The 22300-nt window shown below is 39.2% G+C and overlaps 2 protein-coding genes across 2 annotated transcripts in view; both read left to right on the top strand.

Moving 5' to 3' along the window:
• Positions 1-1564, top strand: part of LOC141441984 (cathepsin L-like peptidase) — a 14553-nt gene extending 12989 nt beyond the window's left edge. The window contains exons 2-3 of the mRNA XM_074106869.1: positions 377-474; positions 1364-1564. Of these exons, the coding sequence (XP_073962970.1) occupies positions 377-474; positions 1364-1550 (285 nt within the window). The 3' untranslated portion in view covers positions 1551-1564. The remainder of the gene's footprint in view (positions 1-376; positions 475-1363) is intronic.
• Positions 1565-6501: 4937 nt separating this feature from the next.
• Positions 6502-19575, top strand: LOC141441983 (digestive cysteine proteinase 3-like). Its single transcript, XM_074106867.1, has 14 exons — positions 6502-6562; positions 8241-8328; positions 10462-10567; positions 11489-11615; positions 12041-12161; positions 12846-12958; positions 13480-13663; positions 14366-14496; positions 14867-14968; positions 15980-16112; positions 16385-16490; positions 17314-17403; positions 17495-17592; positions 19132-19575. Exons 1-14 carry the CDS (start codon positions 6502-6504, stop codon positions 19316-19318), a joined length of 1647 nt encoding a protein of 548 aa, XP_073962968.1. The 3' UTR covers positions 19319-19575.
• Positions 19576-22300: the final 2725 nt, after the last annotated feature.

The raw sequence follows: 22300 nt of genomic DNA, 5'->3' as shown, positions 1-22300 counted from the left end.
ATTTGTTTTGTTACGAATTTTTCGTAATAATTTTCTTAACAAAACGGACACATCCATACAATAGTTTGGGGACATCTGGAGACCCTGTTTTTACAGCTCTGAATCATGGACTACCTCCCAAATTTTGTTGAAATCGTAGAGATAAACTCAGGGGACAACGGTAGATGGAAATACCTATATGGTACAAACAAACAAAACTACTTATAAAAAGTTAAGTGAGGAAACCTTTACGAACTTGCGAAGTAATTTAATGGTGTGTGTGAAGTTGCTAATTGCATTGGGCTAAGAACTACGGCCCAGGATCTCTCATCCGGAGAGTAGGCGTGTGCCCAGCATTGGGACGTATTTTTGTAAATATTTTAATGTTTGCTTTTAGCTGGCGCTATTCAAGCACGGACCTATATCTGTGGCCATCGACGCGTCGCAGAAGACGTTCAGTTTCTATTCCCACGGGGTCTACTATGAACCTAAATGGTAATGATATTACTTATTTTTTTTTATTGGGAAATAAACAGTTTAGATAACACAGTTGAATATAAATATAACTTAGAAAGAAAGAAAGAAAGAAAGAAAAACTACTTAGCTGATACATAAGCCAAAGCAATTTCCACTTATAAGGAAATAACATTTTTCGTTGCTCGCGCGAATGTGTGTGTGTGTGTGTGTGTGTTGTTGTTTTGAGTTGTTTTTTGTTTGTTATCTTATTATCGTTCATCATCATCATCATCATGTCAGCCGAAAGACGTCCACTGCTGGACATAGGCCTCCCCCAAGCCTAAGCCTTATTATCGTTACAAATAAATAAAATAGAAGTGTCTGTACTGTAACTAAATAATTATAAAATAACAGCTTTTACTAATTGCATAAAGTATATGCGTCACTAATAAAATAACAAAGCAGTAGTTTTTAGAATAGTTCCATAATATGACACAATGATACTAAGTAGTGATACTATGTCGCTCACTAGTACCGATCAGCTAATTAATAATTATCAATGTGCACGAGTAAACCTCGTACTTACACGTTGTGTTTATCTCAGTGTGCGTGACTGACGGTACGCTTGCGACTGAGGACACGTTCGAGCTACGCACACATAGACTTGTCGTACGGATACGTTTAAAACTATAATTATAAAATGTGGAGGGGCGCGCCTTCGTGAGTGAATAGATCTGTATCGTACGATAGCTTCGAAGATGCTTGTCTCTGTTCCAATGCAATCTGCTTCGAAATATAAAGTATTAAAAACAAAAACCTCATTTTGGTCATCCGACTTAACAGTAAAAAATGTAAGTAAGTCAGAACCCATTCAGAAAGTCTCTCAAGTCTCTCAAGTCTCCCGGTAACAGCAATATTTTATTTCCAGCAAAAACAAGGTGGACGAATTGGACCACGCCGTGCTAGCCGTGGGCTACGGGACCCTCAACGGACACCCGTACTGGCTCGTCAAGAACTCCTGGTCCAACATGTGGGGAAATGACGGCTACGTGCTTATGTCCTCGCGTGACAACAACTGCGGCGTCGAGACTGCCCCCACTTACGTTCTTATTTAACTCTGGGATAATATGTTGATTTAAAAAAAAACATAGGTAAACGTACGAGAGCTCGTCACTGTCCTAGTTGGCATCTTTAATCTTGTCATTAGCAGAGTCGGGAATTTTCACGGCATTTTTGATCTGTCATAGTGACTTCTCACTTATCGATTCAAACCTAAATGATATCGATAATGATATTATAAAAGGGATTCGATTTGTAGCATTCGAACATGGCGGATGTAGACGATATCTAATTTTGGTATTTCTGCTTCTTTGGCTAGTTGAAGTATAATTTTGGTAGTGTTTTATGCGGCGATTAACCTTAACAGTGAACAGTGATCACAAAATTCTATATTGCTCTCGTGTCTGACATTTTTTAATGCGCAAGTGGTCTCCGCGTGGTTTCTGGAATTTTGCTATCAAGTTGCAAAAACTACAATCACCGTACAACGTGAATAAGAAGAATATATTTATCTTTAATTTAACTGACATTGGCCCAAGCCTTATGGCCGCCATTAAGAGGAATAAATAAAGATATTAGAAAAAATTTAAATAATAATCGTAATGTCTTTTATAAAGATACTTATTAGCACTACAACAGACTTTGAACATGAAATTGAATTATTAAATAAGAAATTGTTAGCTCATTGTTTTCATTGCATAATCCATATTTATGTCTATTTCACATTTTCGACTGCTCAAAAGTTAATTGGAAGAGCTCGCTCTTCAACGATAAAACCGTCTATTGTTGACCTCTACTTTTAATCTTTTTGAACATATTCTGTATCGATATTGAATATTGGAAGTCGATAAGTGAGAAGTCACTATGACAGATGAAAAATGGCGCGAAAATTCCGGGCTCTGGTCATTAGTAGTATAGATGACAGCAGGGTGTCGTCTATTGGGCATTAGCGCGTCGAGCATTCGGACGTTTACCTTATCTGCTGTGCTTTTCACTGAACATAGTGCGACAAAGATGTTAATAAAATAAACATTCGTACCCTCGGTAGAATATCGGCGTAATTCCACTTTTTGTAAATTAAAATTTTCGATTTTAAACGATCATGCTACAAGGGCATATAAGCTAATAATAAAGATGATATAAAGCGCCTTTGTACAAACGTCACCCAATGTCATGATCTGTGCCGCACTGTAGCATATTTATTAGAATTATGTTTTGTCTCTCTTTTTAATAAGTTAGAAACTGAAAGTGATCTGCTGGGAAAGGCACTAATGTAGAAAACCAATGTAATGCAATTTGTTATAGGTTTTCTGCAGATCTGCTGGGAAAGGCACTAATGTAGAAAACCAATGTAATGCCATTTGTTATAGGTTTTCTGCAAAGTTTTAGTTTTAAGCTTCTCTAAGTTTGATTGTAGTGTAAGATTTTAAATAAAGTTTCGGTTAAAATTGCTGTTTTATTTCTATGGACGTGAAATTAAAAAAAAATCGTGGTAACAGGTTAAAACTTAAAACTAGTTTAATCAACTATTCAAATGTTCTGAATTAATTTTAAAACATTTACTTGCATAATACGATGACCATTTGTCGAAATATCTGAACACGCTTCTACGCCTTTTGCAATAGTCGTGTTCACATTATTTTTGATCAAATTTTTGCTCACTTCTTTATGAACTCGACTGTACAGTCTAACGCTAAACCGCTGAGCCAACAGACTGATATCAACTGACTGATATGATATGATATATACCGGGTCTGGCTTGTAATACGAGCAGAAAATTAAAACAGATCGTCCTCGTCAAACTGAACAACATTAGTTCAGCGACTTTTAAAAATAATGGGTTTTTAGAATTTTCCTTTTTTCGTACAAATTAAATACTGCTATCAATTTACGCCATCCTAGAACCCAACTGACGTCGCCTGTCACGCTACAAACATCAAGCATTTTGCTTTACATTGCTTCTTCGAATAAACTTAAGTGTAATAAAAATGAAAAAACTAATTATTTTTAAAAGTCGCTGAACTAATGTGCAGTTTGAGGAGTATGATCTATGTTTTAATTATTTGCTCATAATACAGGCCACACCCGGTATATGCTATATATGTATGACTTATACTTTCAAACCATTATATTTATGTATGTAAGTATCAGTGGCGTCGCGTTAGACAATTCTGTGGTAAACCAGAAGCAAAGATCGCTTACATCTTTCATAAATTATGTATGTCTGGTTGTTTTATTTTGTAAATATTGGGCAAGCCGGTGGTAATAGGATTCTATTGACGCTTCGCCTCTGGTAAGTATGTATGTAAACTGTTTATTGTACAAAAGAAAAGAAACAAAACAAAATTGACAGACTAATAATAATTCAAAAACACGTGTTTTCCCAGTGATGGGACTAAGCTATCTATCTAGCTTATTATTCGCGCCCAAATAGCCCCAAAGCATTTCGTCAAAATCGTTAAACCTATTATGATTGGATTTTTGGAGTCTTTGTATTTTTTATTTCAACTCCAAATTTGTTACATTGTTAAACTGAGACATGGACGCATAGAAAAACCAGAAAAAGAAACCAGCGCTGGGAATTGAAGGTCCTCAGAAATCCGTGCTGCGTGCTATAACCCCTACACCACCGCTGGACAGGAGTCTCACAAATTTCTCCTATGCACACATAACTCAGGTTGCTTTTTTCTACTGCGCTACTAAAATTGATAGCAAGAAAAATCGTGCAAGTACGAATGTGTTTTTCATTAACCAATAGAAACGCTTCATTTACTTACCTTATTCTCGCACAGCGCATCTTACTGGAGACAGCTGAGCGGAGCGAGGCGATAAATGAAACGTTTCCATTGGTTCATGAAAAACACATTCTTCGCAACACCATGCTCGCACATTTCTGGTGCAAGGGCGTTTTCAACCACCCCCCTCCCTACCCTTACCCTTACCCTACCCCTTACCTTACCCTTTCTTTTTTTTTTAATTTTGAAAAAAAATGGTTTTTCCTACTCAGAATCAAGAGCACAATCGATTTCGATCGTTAAAAAAAATGTCCCCATTTTTTCATACAAAATTGTATGAGTCAGTTTTGTCACAAGTCTAACTGCAGGGCTACTCCGAAACTCGAAACTCGAAGTTCGTGTCGTGCGGTCCCTCTCCCTCTCGTATCAAACAGTGTAAGTGTCAGAGGGACCGCACGACACGAACTTCGAGTTTCGAGTTTCGGAGTAGCCCAACTGGGCTTTAGAGCCCTTTCCGAGTTTCCGAGGTCGGGTAAGCTCATCACACACAAACTACTATTGATGATATAAATGCCGATGACACTAATTTGATATGGTATGCTTTGCAACTTGCTATCTGCATTGGTGAACTGAGCTGTAACAGCAAACAGCGAAAGCAGAAAACCAAAATACATGTTTGAAAAACAAGTATACTGTATCGGTATAGGTAGTGCCACCAGAGTTGAGGTCACGCACCAAGAAAATGTCGTGTAATGACAGCAGGATTTTGACATTTACTCATTCATTTTTTCATTCTCATTTTGTGCAATCTGTTCTTTTTGTAGCTGTGTGTGTAATCATTTACTTCAACTCTCGTGGCACTACCTATAATATAGCCCTAGGGTACCTTTTCTCGAATGCTGTTTTCACTCGAAGGAGGAGAGAAGGGGAGGGAAGGAGGGTTATGATTTTCGAGCGTGTTTTTTTTTTTTTTTTATTCAACTGGATGGCAAACGAGCAAGTGGGTCTCCTGATGATAAGAGATCACCACCGCCCATAGACACCTGCAACACCAGGGGGATGCAGATGCATTGCCAACCTAGAGGCCTAAGATGGGATACCTCAAGTGCCAGTAATTTCACCGGCTGTCTTACTCTCCACGCCGAAACACACCAGTGCAAGCACTGCTGTTTCACGGCAGGATTAGCGAGCAAGATGGTGGTAGCAATCCGGGCGGACCTTGCACAAGGTCCTACCACCTGCAATGTTGGACGTAGAACCTGTATGACGATTTTCAACATTTTTTTAACAATGTGTTTGACGCAAAAGTAAATTGTTCATTTATTTCCGTGTAAATATTTAGAATTCGATAGATTAGAATAGAGCAATTAAAAATACATTCTTTCGTTTCGCTTACGCAACAGGTTTTTGGAGTTCCTTAGGAGGTATATTTAATGAAATCAACTCGGATAACTCACGTCTTAAATCGAGCTTAGCTCGACATGTTTCGGGTCAATTCGTAGCCCTTCATCCAGGAGCAACGCGAGGGAGGTTTATAGATAGTTAAGAACTCATCAGTTGCTGTATTCTCAGATGTATGTACTCTTGTTGTTTGTTATTTACTAAGCCGTGTATGTGTTGTGGAAATAAAGTTTTTTATCTATCTATCTTGTGGAAACTGTTGCCCAATCCCTCTTTTCTGGAGAGATGAGCAAATTGTAATACTATTAATGTGAGGATTTTTAAAGGAAGTTAAGGAATGAAAAGTTTTCATGCTGAACTGGGAGAAGTTTAAAATTACTGTATCATATAAATATTCTCAATTAATTTTAAAACACCTTTGTATAAATCTGAAATTAAAATTCTGTCATATGGAATTGGTTTCAAAACATTTAAGTATCGTCAAAATCATCATCATTCCAGCCGATATATTCGTCTCACCACTGGGTACAGGCCTTAGTTCCCACGCGGTGCCAGTGCGGATTGGGAACTTCACACACAGTATGTGCAGATTTCCTTACGGTGTTCGCCTTCACCGTAAAGCTCGTAGTATTTCAAATGTAATTTCGCACATGAATTTCAAAAAACTGAGGCTTTTTCAGTTTTTTCTGCTTGCTCTGCTTTATCGTCAAAATGGAGTACCTAAGTAAAAACAATTTATCATTGTTTATTTTTTAAACGGAATCTTCGTGCCACTCACCCTTGCCTTGGTCTACACGTGTCTATTACACCTTTAGGTATAGGACTAACACATATATATGCACACTTAACACGGGTTCAACCTCCTTCAACCATGTTCCGTTTCGTCGTTCTCGGTCTCGCCGCACTGGTATCCAGCGCTCACTCCGTTTCTGGTAAGTTACTAATCCCATCAAAACATGAAACATGAAAATAATGAGAGCCAAGTTCAATATTATGATATATTGATTGTTGTCTTTAACGACAAAAGAAGTGAGATCTGAATGAATGCCAAGTGCTAAGATACCAAGGTCACGGCCAGGTCCTGAAATTTATTAATGACAATATAATAGTACATTGTGTCTTAAGGGCGGTAAATAAGAAATTACGAACGAGAGTCTATTAGAAGCCCGAAGTCGAAGACTGAGGGCTTTAATGAGTCGATGTTCGTAATTCTAGTACCGCCCGTGCGACATACAATGTTTTTCATCACATTTGCGAGTAACATTTTATATTTCTAAAAGAAAAAATATAATTCTTCCAAATATTGGCGATACTACCTTAGGCTGCGCTCTTGGCAGTGCCGCCCTCCGCCTCCCTCAGCATGTGCCTGAGCCGCGTGTGCATGTGGTCCTGCTGCTACGCCATGCGCAGCGCCATCAGTACGGGCACGGACTCATTGACCGACCTTGGGCTTCATGACAAGACAATGTGTACGCGGAATGACTCATTTACCGACCACGGGTTTCATGACAAGCACATTAAGGTCGAGGGTTTTATTTGGGGGGTTGCAACCAAGGTAGCCTGCATGTTTCGACGCTGTTTACGAGCAAGTGTGATGAAAAATAGTACCTACTAAAACATTCATGGAAGAGCTCTTTGTTCGCTGGTAGGTTTCTACCAGCAAGCCAAATTTACGGAAATAAAATAAGAACCTAGCTTTAAAACTTGCAAAGGCTAATATAACAAAACAACAGTGCGAGCACTGCTGCTTCACGGCAGGATTAGCGAGCAAGATGGTGGTAGCAATCCGGGCGGACCTTGCACAAGGTCCTACCACATGCGTTTTCCAAAAAAGTGTAGCCTTTCTTTATTTTTGAAATTTTGGAAAAAAATGGTTTTTCCTACTCGAGAATCAAGAGCACAATCAATTCCGATCGTTTGCCCGATGTGCCCCCAAAATTTTACGAGTCAGTTTTGTCACGCCCATACTGAGTGTATGAAAAAAGGTCGCAAAACTGTCATTTTTTTTGGGGGCATTTTTTTAAACTATCGGAATCGATTGTGCTCTTGATTCTGAGTACGAAAATAGTAGATTGTACAACAAGAGCGTAAAACGTGCCATTTTACCCAAGACGTTCATATAGCCACCCGAGCCGGTACGGAGTGGGTGAATAGACACGTCGAGGGGAAAATGGGTTTATTGCTCGAGTTTTACACTCTGCTTTTCACTCAGATTGCGAGGAAATTTAATAGCAACAATGGAAACAACCATTCATTTTCTATGTACCTTTTATTTTTTAAGCATTATTATAATAATTCTATTTTATATAAATTAAATTAAAAAATATTTAAAAAATATGTAGAAACTTTTTGGTTTGTGGCTGTTGACACCTGATTACCTTGGTCTTAAGTTGGTCTTAGACGAAGATTTTATTTTATGCACTAGGGCATAAAAACTCATTTTATGTCGCCTAGATACAGCATAAACACGAACTTTACGAGCATGAGAAGTGAAAACGATATTTTTTCCTCAATTTAAAAAAAAGGAAAGTGCACACTTTAAAAAAAAACGCCCGCAACCGTGTTTAGTCTTACATCCTATAGCTTACGAGATAAGGAAATGTTTTTCAGAATCTCCTCCGGAATGGAGTCCTCTGTATTCGGTGTCAGGCGTTTTCTATTTACCACTTAGTGATGTGCAGGAGCCATTTAAGGCCTGGTGAGTATTTCCTACTTTTAAAGTCGTTAGCTCAGTTCCATTTTCTACCTTTTAACTTTTAACTTCTTAACAACAATAATAACATAACAAACGTGCAAAAATGGCGACAAATAGAAAAAAAGGGTTAGGACGTCAAACAGATCTGAGTCTGACATCTGGTAGCATGGTGATCGGTTGTGTTGCTGTGAAGATGAGCTCTGGTTGAGTTCGAAACGTGTCAGTGTAGTGTGGTTGTGGTGATAGTTTGGTTTGTGTGATTTGTGTGTGTTCTTATCGTGTGGTGGTGGAGGAAATGGACACACATTTCTCGCATAGACGTAGGTATGAAAAAGTCAGCAAAGTAATTGTTTTAGTTCATTGATATGAACCTCCACAAAGTAACGCCTGATTCAATATACGTATAGTACATTACTGTAGAGGCCGGGAAGTAGGGGGTTGCCGGCCAAGCAGATATAGACGGATAGGGATGCGAGGCCGGCAACCCCACGTTCCGGCCGAGGCTTGTATAATGCTTTTCTCAAACATTACATGAAATAAAATAAAAAAAAACAAGAAATGAAGCCGGCGGGACGCTAGTCTGGTCGCCCTGTTGTGTGGCTGCTGGCGGCGGGCAGCTGCGGGCGGTGGTGCTGGGCGTGGGCCGCGTGCGTGTCGCAGAGCGCGCGTTGAAACAAAAGACGGTCGCATTGCCGGCCAGCGGCCTGCAAGGTTGTATGAAATCTCTTTGCAGGCCGCTAGAGTGACCGCGCGCACGCAGCTGAGCCACAGCTTCTCAGCCTTTTATTTGTAACACAACGTCAATATTTCACGTCATGTTTGAGAAAAAATATTATTATTATTATTTTTCTCTGTACTATTATCTACACCCATAATAATATAGTAAATCCTCCATTATGCGTTCAAAAACCATAGATAATGACCAGGATTACGACATTGGATTCTATTATGAGCACGGCAGTATCGTAATGGGATTTCACACATCATTACAGCACCGGGGTGCGCCGCGCCGCGCGCACGGGCAGCAGCAGGTCGTCGCGGGCGTAGCTCGTGAAGCAGACATACCTACCTAGTTCTCGTTAATGCAGGTCATTCTCAATGGTTCTTGAACACATGATAGAGCATTTAATATATGGATATAGATAAAATATTGCATGCAACTGTACGTAATTAGGCCTTAAAACACTCATGTGACCTGACTCATGTAACCACACTCGTGTTTTAAGGACCCCTATTACGATACATAAAATTACAATACATTAAAATTCAATAAAATATTTTAAACTAGCTTAAGCCCGCGACTTCGTCTGCGCGGATCTAGTTATCGCGCGTTGGCGCCCTCTACCGGAATAAAAGGTATCCTATGTTGATCCTTGGGATTCAAATATCTATATACCAAATTTCATCAAAATCGGTTCAGTGGTTTCGACGTGAAAGTGTAACAGACAGACAGACAGACAGAGAGTTACATTCGCATTTATAATATTATATATAGTAGGGATTAGAATAAAAAATCTTAACATATTACTTACTTACTTCGACTATTACTTTCTCGATGCGAGCTTCCCTTATGCTGTCTTGATAGCTATTGAGGCTGACTGAAATAACATGACAAATTCAAACGGTTGCAAGAAAATACGATGTGAAAGGAAATCACTACCGTAAACTGCTTCAACTTTGCCCTCTGGCCCCAACATTGCCTGATTCGATTTAGAGTCGATAACTAGCACCCTTCTAGGTTTTTAAACTTTTATCCCCCCGTAATAATAATTCCCGTGTAGATGACAGTTTAAAACCTATAAGAGTGCTAAGTTATCGACTCTAAATCGAATAAGGCAATGTTGGGGCCAGAGGGCAAAGTTGAAGCAGTTTACGGTACATCTCAAAGTCAAAGTCAAAATATCTTTATTCAATTTAGGCTATAACAAGCACTTATGAATGTCAAAAAAAATCTACCACCGGTTCGGAAAAACCTCTGTTGAGAAGAATCCGGCAAGAAACTCAACGAGGTATATTTTTTTAAACAGATTTACAATATTATTAAATGATATGTATACATCACAAGTATTTAGCACAACTTTATTTTTAACACAGTAGGTTCGCTATTTGAAGGGATTATCTATACTGTGTTGCCAGGTTTGACATTGAGAACAACAAATCGCATGTGGTCTACACCGGGAGCGGTGCCAGTGTTCACGTGCTTCCTCCATCTGACTCCTTGCCGAAGGGTTCTTTCCGTAAAGTAAGAACATAGCATACTTATTCAAAGTTTTTGACTACTATCATCACACTTAAATAAAATACCTCCTAGATAAGCCTTATTACACAATAAAGGATTTTCTTTTATCAGGAAAATGATTTTGACATATTATTATACGTTAATGGGTTTCTTAAATATAATTAAATGTTTGTATCAGAAATAAATATATAATGTTAATTATAAGTTAAGGTAGTATTAAGGATTGCAATGCCCTTGCACGTTCACTAACTGTTATTATTTATAATATCTGTAAACTTTACGTGAAAGCTATTGCTTTCACACACACATGATTATGATTATTTAACTTGCCCTGTTTGAGGTCAAATTTTGCAAGTTCATTTTGACCCGCTTTTAGTGGTCGGATTGACTAGAAATTTGGTATATGTACCTACATATTATAATATGTCACTTCAGTTCTTCTTAAGTTGTAAGTATTGTCAACAAAAAGTACAATTAAGTAAAAAAGTTTAAATAATAAATATAAAAAATTAATACTTGTAGTTAGAGACCGACAAAGGATGACTTTAAAAGGCAGAAATAGGTGAAACTACAATGCTTTTTAATAATACATAAATTCGTATAAAGAAACCTATCATAAAAATAAACTACGTACTACAAAATTACAAACACATGTACCTACATAATTATACAAGCAATAAGAACAATACCTATTTTTTTTTAAATTAACTGGATGGCAAACGAGCAAGTGGGTCTCCTGATGATAAGAGATCACCACCGCCACAACACCAGGGGGATTGCAGATGTGTTGCCAACCTAGAGGCAGATGGGATACCTCAAGTGCCAGTAATTTCACCGGCTGTGTGTGTGTGTGTGTGTGTGTGTGTACAGAAGAATACAAAAAACAAACGAGAATTTCCTAAAATGTAAGCAATGTTATCACAGGTATTCTCTACTGGGACAGAAGAAGCAGAACTTAGATGGGACTGCATAGAAATGGGCCTTGAATCTGTTGGCAGACATCCACCGATTGAAAGTGTCCTGCCAGACATGGCTGACTATAGGTTGATTGGTAAGCTCTTCTAAGTCATAGACATTCTAGTCATATATATGTCCTACTGCTGGGCACAGGCCTCCTCTCAGAATGAAAGGGCTTGGGCCATAGTTCCCACGCACCATTAAATTGCTTCGCAGGTTTGTGCAGGTTTCCTTACGATGTTTTCCTTCACCGTAAAGCTCGTGGTAAATTTCAAATGTATTTGAACCCACGATTCTCTGCTTGAGAGGCCATAGGTCAAACCACTAGGCCACCACGGCTTACACGTAAACTATTCTTAGATTAATTTGCCTTTAACGACTGAATTAAGTCATAATTTCATGCCCTATAAATAGATTTTGTCATAATAGGTAACGTTTGCCTTAAAACTTTATATAATAAAATAAGAGACCACGCTGCTTTCAGGATTTTAAGAACTTTAATTTTTATTATTTTTTCAGGTACTGAAAGCTTACTAGAGAATGAAGTTACAAAGTGGCAAAAAGTGGTTACAGAAGTGAACTCAAGAACAGAGTTCACCGTATGGGTCAAGGCTGTAGACGATGAGTCTATACCACTTAAGTATAATATTCATTCGTTTTTATTCCCTTTCGTCTCATCTCGAAGCCAACTTGGCAACTTGGCAACTGACTTCGAAATGGGAAAAATATTCCCGACTAGAAGCTACGAGTAGCTACGAAACGGAATAAATGGGAAAACTATTCCCGCTACTAGGTAGCTACCAAATTTGTTTACGAGATGGGAAGATTGTTCCCATTTGGTACTTACTTACTTACTTCGCCGGCTCAGCGACCCAAAGTGGATCTTGGCCTCCGACACAAGACTCCGCCAATTGTTCCTATCCTGTACAACAAGGCGCCAGTCTGCCACCTGCATGTCGCACAGGTCTTTTCGGACTTCATCCAGCCAGCGATACCTAGGCCTTCCGATTGGTAGCCCATTGGTATTCCCATTTGGTAGCTAGCTAAAAAACCTGACTACAAGATGAGCCAATCGTTATCTTTGGAAGCTAGCTACAAGATGGCAAAGTCCAATTCCCACTTCGTAGCTTGCTATTAAATCTCGCTACAAGATGAGCCCAAAAGATGGCACTTTCTAGATAGAAACTGAATAAATGACGCATTCTTGAGATAATAGGTCAACATAAAAATAATCAACCGAATTAACTTCGCCCTTTTTTTGAAGTCGGTTAACAGTTGTAATATTATTACCACTAGTAACCTTTTCCATTTTGTTTAATTCAAGATACGAGGTGAATGTTTACAATACATTGCTGGGCACACACGGGAGCCACTTTTATTTGGAGTACAATGAATACTACAAAGAGTTTAATCCGTCTGTTTTTGATAAAAGCAATGGTAAGTACATACATCGATGAATAGTTGATTAATTGAGTAGTTTCATGGGTAAAAAAAATCTTATTTATCATACATAGGTATCTAGTCTGTCAGATAGATAATCAGAAATTATTGGATAGAAAATATTGGTGAACTAAAAACAATTACTTTGCTGATTGTATTGTTTATATTGTTGTCTTGCATTGTTTGTACTGTTGGCAATTAAATATTTTCTTTCTTTCTTAAATAAAGCAAACATTGACCTTGAGCATGACCTTGATATGGACCTTCGCAAATTAACGTCTGACTCAATACAATAATTTTAAAAATACTGCATTGGTATCGGGATAAAATGCTAAAATTTTAAACGCTAACTTTATAAACATAAAATTCGTTGTGGAAAATTTTCCCGACGTAATCCCTTCCTCTAAATTATAAAGACGGTGAAAGCACCAGTAGATATGTTTATTTATGCTCTTTATTGTACAAAAAGGAAAGCACTCACACAACAACACAGTAACAGTGTTTTCTCTTTTCCTCAGATATGACGTGCGTTGTTAGCGAAAAGGTAAAAGAATCAATGAATCCGATGGAAGCCAGTTTATATTCGGTACGCGCTGTATCCGCCGAGCACCATTTTGAGAGGTTCAAGCTGATCCACGGCCGGCGGTATGCCAGCGATCTGGAACACGAGGAGAGGCTGGCCATCTTCAGGCATAACCTGGAGTAAGACTGTTTACTATTCAGTATCGTTATTATTATTAGCCAGTGGACACTGCTAAGCAAAGGCCTCCCCCTATTCACAACCACAGGTTCACGCAACTCGGACGTTGTCGTCAGTCTACCTAGTGGACTTTTTAGCTTAAGTTATTTTAACTCGACAAGCCGTGGTGGCCTAGTGGTTTCACCTATCGCCTCTGCAGCAGAGGATCGTGGGTTCAAACCCCAGCTCGTTACCTCTTAGTTTTTCCAAATTTATTTGCGAAATTACATTTGAAATTTACCACGAGCTTTGCGGTGAAGGACAACATGGTGAGGAAACCTCCACAAACCTGCGAACCAATTCAATGGTGCGTGTGAAGTTTCCAATCCGCATTCGGTCCACGTGTCTGATATCTGATAATTTAACAGACGGACTAACTAGATTTTTTGAGGATACTTAGGGGCTGTTTCACCATCCATTGATTAGCGTTAACTGGCGGTTAGGTGTGATGCCGTCTCTATTTGTTTTGTTCGAATAGACGGAGATGGCATCACATTTAACCGTCGGTTAACGCTAGTCAATGAATGGTGAAACAGCCCCATAGCCTATTATGTGGAATTTTATTAATCGAAACAGAGTTGCATCAAAGTTGCAGTGTTCAAAAAAGTAAAAAAGCCCTGAGATCAATAGCTCACAGAGTAGTTATATAGTAAGCTATGATGCAGGTTTATCAACGAGCATAACCGCGGGAACAGCACGTACAAGATGGCGGTGAATCACTTAGCAGATCGCACCAATGACGAACTCAATGGACTATTGGGAAACATCCGCTCAACTTCTGATAACATCAGAACGGGTAAGGTTTTCTTTAATCATAGTTAAATATAAATAGCCCAGGTTGGGAGTAAGATAGAGTAAGACACGTACAGATGTAGAGTAGAGACTAATCCCATCGTATTTTATCGGAAACGTTCGTATTTATCATGCTATATCAGTCTGCCTCAGTACCCAACACGACAGCGTAGGAGAATGTTGCATCGAGAGATTAATAATCGATTAGAGTGGTTAACATCGAAGTTAAGATTTTGTTTTTTATATGATAGGGGGCAAACAAGCTGGAGCAAGTGAGGGGGGATTTGATTTTTGTTAACACTGCATTCTCTACACATATAATTAAATTCTGGGGCTGTATAAACTATAATTAAACAAGATTGTCTATCTGCCAGGTCTGCCCTTTCCCTACAGTTCGGCTGAGATACAGAAATTAGGTCGTAAACTCCCAAAGGAGTTCGACTGGAGACTCCGAGGCGCTGTTACGCCAGTTAAAGGTAAATTTTAAAACAAAAAAATATGAAAGCTTAACTGTAATCTGCTTTTGAAAACCTCTGCTGAAATGAACCAATTTTTTTTAAATTAAGATAGGTAAAACTTGAGCTAAAATCTGGCTTCTTATAAGTTGAATGTGCTGTTAATACTGTCCACTGTATTACTTTCTGATGAGTAAATAAGAGTGCGAGTCGGTAACGTTCATACAAGATTTTCATTTACTTCAATTTATCAGTTTTATCACATCCAATAAGAGGAGTAAATCAGCTGTTCGTGTTCTTTTAATTTGTACGTTGGCTAGAGATGTGAGGATGAGACCAAAATTGCGGTTAGCAGGCTAAAAAAAAACAATTACAAGCTTTTATAAAATACATTGGTCGTGAAATTCTGTTAGTACGGCCAGGATCGTCCCCGATGGACGGAACTCCTCAACGGTAAATGGTATCGACTTGAAATTTGGTACGAAAATGTAGTTTGGGCGACAATACAAGTATAGTCCACAAAAAGCACAGTCAGCAAAAAAGCTTGTATTCAAAATGAATTAAAAAAAAAAACTTTTTTTCTATGTTTGTAGTCGATCATATAAACAATAGCCTAACCTTTACTTGTAATTCGGAATACCTTATTTGTTTATTAATAAAGAAAGTACAGCATTACAGTTATAAAATCAATGTGCTGTAAAATTCAATTAAACATGTACAAAAAACACAAAAACGACATACGTAAACATTACAATTACTTGGAGATTTTTGAATATCGTCTTTGTCGCTACCCTAAAACGACGGAACACAACACCACACCCTCCGGCCAGAAGTCGGAGCGCAGGAACATCTGCTGGTATTTGGTAGGCACTTGGAGTGCGCCTGCATCAGCTAGCGTAGGCCCTTAGAGACCAAGTGCCTGCCAAGCAAGCAAGCCAAGTTTGGGTGGCAATGCAAGAATAGTTAACAAAAAGTCTAGTCAACAAAAAAGCTTGTATTATAAATGAAATTTATAACGTTTTTTTTAAACAGATCAACTAAGTTGCGGGTCATGTTGGGCCTTTTCGGCGGTCGGGGCAGTGGAGGGTGCGCTCTTCTTGCACAATGAAGGCTCTCAGCACGTGTTACGCCTTAGCGAACAGGCGCTTGTGGACTGCTCCTGGAGGTAAGGACCAATGTGTCCTTGGATCAACCTTAGGTTTTGGATCAATGGGTGCGGTGAATGCACCGTAAACATGTTAGTTGTAATATATTTCCACTCCCACCACTTCAATAGCTGTCAGCTTGTTAAGTAAGACCGTAACGTCAGAAAACCTCACGATACTAAGGCCATCTAGCGATCGCTTGTCAATTAGACAGACACTGTCTTAGCGATGCTGAACCGTTTCTAGCACCACCGCGCTGTCAAAAAAATGTATTCGAAGCTTTTTTTTGTAGCTACAAAAATGGCGGTTGCATGGGCGGAAGCCCTGATGCAGCTTTTGAATGGATCAAGGATTACGGCCTGCCTACTTACGAGGCTTACGGGGGTTATTTGGCAGAGGTCAGTCATACAATTTTATTCTTTTACTATAGTTACAATGTCATACGTTACTGATTTAGCTTAGCGGTATCTCTTTTTGATCTGTTGTTTCTTTTTTTTTTATTCGACTGGATGGCAAACGAGCAAGTGGATCTCCTGATGGTAAGAGATCACCACCGCCAATAAACATCTGCAACACCAGGGGTATTGTAGATGCGTTGCCAACCTAGAGGCCTAAGCTGGGATACCTCAAGTGCCAGTAATTTCACCGGCTGTCTTACTCTCCACGCCGAAACACAACAGTGCAAATATTGCTGCTTCACAGCAGAATTAGCGAGCAAGATGGTGGTAGCAATCCGGGCGGGCCTTGCAGTTCGGCTTGGTAGAAAGACACCACGGTTGCCTGACTGGTTCATCATCATCATCATCATCAGCCGGAAGACGTCCACTGCTGAACGAAGGCCTCCGCCTTAGAACACCACAATGGACGACAACTCGCCACTTGCATCCACCAGTTTCCCATGTCGTCAGTCCACCTGGTGGGAGGCCTGCCAACGCTTCGTCTTCCGGTTCGTGGTCGCCACTCGAGGACTTTTCTTCCCCAACGGTTATCTGTTCTTCGAGCGATGTGGTACCCATTGCCACTTCAACTTGCATATTTTTCCTGCTATGTCGGTGACTTTAGCTCTTCGATGAATTTCCGTATTCCGGATTCTATCGCGCATAGAAACTGGCTGCGCGACTGGTGGCGCCGTCCTAACTGGCACGCTTTTGTGCGAGCATATGCGTCCTGGGTTTCAGTGATCAAGTCGAATAGTAGACTTTAAGGGTAAACTGCTTTCAGAATGGTAAGTGCCACATCGAGAACGTCACGAGCACTGCATTTATTGAGGACTGGGTCAGAGTTAAGCCTTACGACGAAACTGCATTGAAGGTTCGTAATTACTGCCAATAAATTATAATTAAGTACCTCTACCTAGTTACATGCTAGTTCAATTACTAAATAATCATTTGGATTGTTTTAGATTGCTATTTTCAAGCACGGTCCAATATCGGTGTCGTTTTTCGCAAAGGCGGACACACTAATGTTTTACTCTAGCGGCGTCTACTATGATGCCGAATGGTAAGTTTTAAGAATTTTTTCTCAAAAATGGTATGAAATGTTGCCACCGTCAACCATCATCAATCGTCATCATCATCATCATCATCACCGTCAACCATCATTAATCTAATCATCATCATCACCGTCAACCATCATCAATGATTCATCATCATCACATCATCATCATCACATCACATCGCCGTCATTTCATTATGACCATCATCATCATTTTTGAGAAAAGCATTATACAAGCTTCAACCAGTAATCGCCGTCCTGGCCTCGTATCATTGATGCACCTACTGGCGGTCCGGCCATCAAACTTCTACTCGTCCAGGATGGCTTACTTACTGGACTCTGCAGTAATGTACTATTTAGATTATACAATAGAATGATTCATTATTGAATACCATAATATAGTAAACAGTACAGAAAACAGAGGCATTTAGAGCAGTCTTATCGCTTCAGATTGACAAAACTCATTATTTAATAAATTTTGTTCTATCTTCTATCTTTGTAGATGACTTGATAGCTCAATGGTTAAGTAGTGAGTGGCTATGAAGCTTGAGCTCTCGGGTTCGATCCCCGGTCGGGGTAGGTAGATCTCTTCTTCTCTTCTTCTTCAACCTTGATCTACCCAATGCCGAGTAAAGGTCTCTTCCATTTTAGACCATTCTGTGCGGTCGTGAGTTTCCGCATCCAAATAGGCAGACGGGTAGATAGGTAGATATTTTTATGAAAGAAAGATGTTTCTATCAAGATCGTAGTTGTAATGTAACTTAATCTATTTCACCGAGAGCAGTTCATTTTACAAGCTTTTATTTAGTTTTACCTGTCCCGTTGTCTGTCTGTCTGTAATCAAATCTTGCAAGTTAAATTCGACCATCTTTCAGTAGTTGGATTGAGTTGATATTTAGTATACTTATTTATGTAAATTGCAAGACAATACAATAGCTACATCTGGTAGTGACATCCTGGTAGTCTGGCCAGGATCGTCTTCGCAGGACGGAACTCTTCAACGGTTAATGGCATCGACTTGAAATTTGGTATGCAAATGTAGTTTGGGTGACAATACAAGTACAGTCCACAAAAAGTACAGTCAGCAAAAAAGCTTGTATTCAAAATGAAATTTTTAACAAAAACTTTTTTTCTATGTTTGTAGTCGATCATATAAACAATAGCCTAACCTTTACTTGTATTTCGGAATACCTTACTTGTTTATTAATAAAAAAGTACAGCATTACAGTTATAAAATCAATGTGCTGAAAAATTCAATTATACATTTACAAAAAACACAAAAACGACATACGTAAACATTACAATTACTTGGAGATTTTTGAATATAGTCTTCGTCGCTACCCTAAAACGACGGAACACAACACCACACCCTCCGGCCAGAAGTCGGAGCGCAGGAACATCTGCTGGTATTTGGTAGGCACTTGGAGTGCGCCTGCATCAGCATGCGTAGGCCCTTAGAGACCAAGTGCCTGCCAAGCACCAGCAGATGTTCCTGCGCTCCGACTGATAAAATATCAGCAGACATTGACCTAAAACCTTACAAAGTTCCAGCGACACGGAGAGCATTAATCACTCAGTCCTCGCAGTGGGCTACGGGGTACTGGACGGGCAAAACTACTGGCTAATCAAGAACTCTTGGGGCAGCTGGTGGGGAGACAACGGGTACCTCCTCATTTCCACCAAAAACAACAACTGCGGAATGATGAATATGCCGTTATACGCGTTTTTTTAAGTATAAAAAGGTCAGGGGCCTAAGCTAGCCCCCGGGTGCTCGGTTTGGCTTGGCGTGGCGTGGTGTTTTAATAGGTTTCAATAGAGCAGAGAGCCGCCTCACGCAGCGCTGCTCTATTAGATGACATGAAACGAGCACGCCGCGGCAAGCCAAGCCGTGCACCCGCGCGAGTTAGCGCAGGCCCTAAAGTAAACGTTCGAGTGCTGGTCACTGTCCTAGTATTTGCCACAAATCTAAATTCATTTAGCAATTCTAGAGTTACTAGAAAATTTACCTGATTTTTAATTTCCAAAAAAGGAAATGTTGGTGATGGGAAATATTATAAATTAAATATGAGTTTGTTATAAATTGTTTAGTTTTATTTCATCTTTATTGCGACGAATGGGGTGAATGTCATAATAATGATAAGTTAGCGGGACGATTTGGACATGTTTAGCAACACATGTGACATCAGAACGGGAGTTGTGGAGGCCAAGAGCAGAGGCGTTTGCCCAGCAGTGGGGTAATACCTGTGTATACAAGTAATATATATATATATATATATAGTGGTATCACTTGATACCACTTGTGATCTCTACCATCAGGAGACCCACTTGCTCGTTTGCCATCCAGTTGTATGTGTCGATAGGTATAGATGTCGCTGGCGTCACTGCTTAAGTGGCTAAATAAGAAACAAACAAGCTGAGATATGTGGTGCATGTGCATAGGGGAAATTCGTGTCTGTACCGTTGACCAGCAGTGTAGCGGTATAGCACGCGGCACGGAATGCCGAGGACCTGGGTTCGATTCCCAGTGCTGGTCTTATTTTTCTGGTTTTTCTGTGCATCTTTATTTCAGTTTGTATTTTCAATTTGTATTTGCTACGTCACACCTAAACCCTACCTTCAAGAAAGCATCTAAAGCGTCCCCGGTTTACCATACTCGCCATTTTTATCGCGGCACGTAACGCAAACGAATACTTGCCAGTTTGCGTCCGCCCCCTTTAGGGATAATTTGGGTAATGGGGTCGTAAATATCTCGTAAGGGCGGCCGGGATTTCCGCATCTGTCTTTTGTTTTGTGAGTCAGCGCAATGCGGTCACAGAGGCAATGCACTTAAACGTTAGGTAAAGACGAAAGTTGACGTTACTGAAATATTATAATACCTACCCAGAACTTAGGTGAAACGTTAGTTTCATTGGTAAAACGTAAATACTTATAAATATAATTAGATTTAAAATTAGATTAAGAAAAAAAATATTATAAAATGAGATATTTACAGACAAACATAAACAATGAAGATTTTCAGACTTTTTTAGTTAGTTGTGTTATAATACCTTCTCGTAGCTACCTTCATACCTAATTTCAAGATTCTGAGTTCACGGGAAGTACCCTGTAGGTTTTGATTCCCTTGCGAGTTTCGAAAATTTGCGGAAATTTGCAGCATAAACGGCTGCATCTTTTGATTGCGTTGGCTTAGAAATTAGATTTTTTCACAGCTCCAAGGGGCAGTAGACCTCAGTATTTGATATAAATTTCAGCTTGATACCTTCATGCGTTCCCGAGAAAAATGGTCTTCTCTACAGACAGACAGACAGACTGACGGATAAAAAGTGATCCTATAAGGGTTTCGTTTTTTCCTCTTGAGGTACGGAACCTAAAAAATAAACAGACTTACAAACTTTCGCATTTAAGTACCTAAGTGGGATATCCGCACACCAGGAAAGCCTTGGGTAAAGTGTAGTGTAAAGATAAAGATAGTTGTATTAAGTTTCTGATAAGGTATAATGAGCTCTACCCACGGCAAGAAGGGTGTTAGTTATGACGTTAGCAAGCCACAACTTGTATCTAAGGCATCGAAGTTTATTGTGGGTGCCTTTCCAGTCCATTCGGTTTCCATTCGGTTAGAGTTCAAACTAACTGCCAAGTTAACTTAATCCTTAGTTTAAGCACAGAATAAGATTGTAGCGCTGCTGACATTTGAGTATTTTGTTACCAATGATATTATATTAAGTATAGGTATTGTTTCGTAAATAAATTAATATTTTACGAAATAAATCAGTGTTTCCTACAGGAAATTGTTTTATTTTGTAATTATAGTTATTTAATACATGACTGAGAAAAATTTGGTTATCAGATATTTGATAATGAATAATAAAGTTCACAGAAATTGAAGGTCATTCATTGTTATTTAATTAGATATGCCATTTTATGCTAAACTATCACTGTAAGGCTTATCTATAAAATTAAAGTAGTTTTTTTTGGTGATATTTTTAATAAAATTCGCGAATTCGCGAAATTAATTCGTAGGTGTCACTTCACTGCAGTCAAGAAAGATTTTTTCAAAATGGCCGCGCCGCTTGACAGTAAATTTTAAATATGGCGCTGCCATTCCACAGGTTCAAAAGTGACAGGCATGTTATTAGTACGTTAAAATTAAGTTTTTGGTAAAAAAAACATTTTTAATACAAGCTTTTTTTGCTGACTGTACTTGTTGTTGACTGTACTTGTATTGTCACTCAAGCTACATTTGCATACCAAATTTCAAGTCGATGCCATTAACCGTTGAAGAGTTCCATCCTGTGGAGACGTTCCTGGCCGGACTACCAGGATGTCACTACCAGATTATTGTATTGTCACGCAATTTACATAAGTATACCAAATTTTTAATCCAATCACTGGAAATCGGTCGAATTTAACTTGCAAGATTTGATTACAGACAGACAACGGGACAGGTCCTTCTTCGGGCAGTCGGGTAAAAAAAGGCCAAGTGAGAATAGTGTGAGATTATCTAATGTTAAGCAGTAGAGCCCTGCTCTTAAGCAAACACGTTAAATGTGGAGTCATTTCAGATTGGTACTGTAATAGACAGAGGAACATAAAAGTAACATTTAATGAAAATAGACGAAGAATAGTATTTAAATTCCAATTGATCAACGTTCATTTGTTAAAAAAAGCCATGGTGGTCTAGTGTCTGTCTGACTTCCGAAGTCTGTCAGTTTGA

The sequence above is a fragment of the Choristoneura fumiferana genome, chromosome 24 (assembly GCF_025370935.1).
Source record: "Choristoneura fumiferana chromosome 24, NRCan_CFum_1, whole genome shotgun sequence".
In the NCBI taxonomy this organism is placed as follows: Eukaryota; Metazoa; Arthropoda; class Insecta; order Lepidoptera; family Tortricidae; genus Choristoneura; species Choristoneura fumiferana.
This window is presented reverse-complemented; position numbering and strand designations above follow the sequence as displayed.

Excerpts from the sequence above, each read along its gene's own strand:
- LOC141441983 (XM_074106867.1), top strand. The coding sequence starts at position 6,502 with ATGTTCCGTTTCGTCGTTCTCGGTCTCGCCGCACTGGTATCCAGCGCT. Across the intron at positions 14,497-14,866 it reads TTCTGATAACATCAGAACGG|GTCTGCCCTTTCCCTACAGT; the intron begins GTAAGGTTTTCT and ends TCTATCTGCCAG. Across the intron at positions 14,969-15,979 it reads CGCTGTTACGCCAGTTAAAG|ATCAACTAAGTTGCGGGTCA; the intron begins GTAAATTTTAAA and ends TTTTTTAAACAG.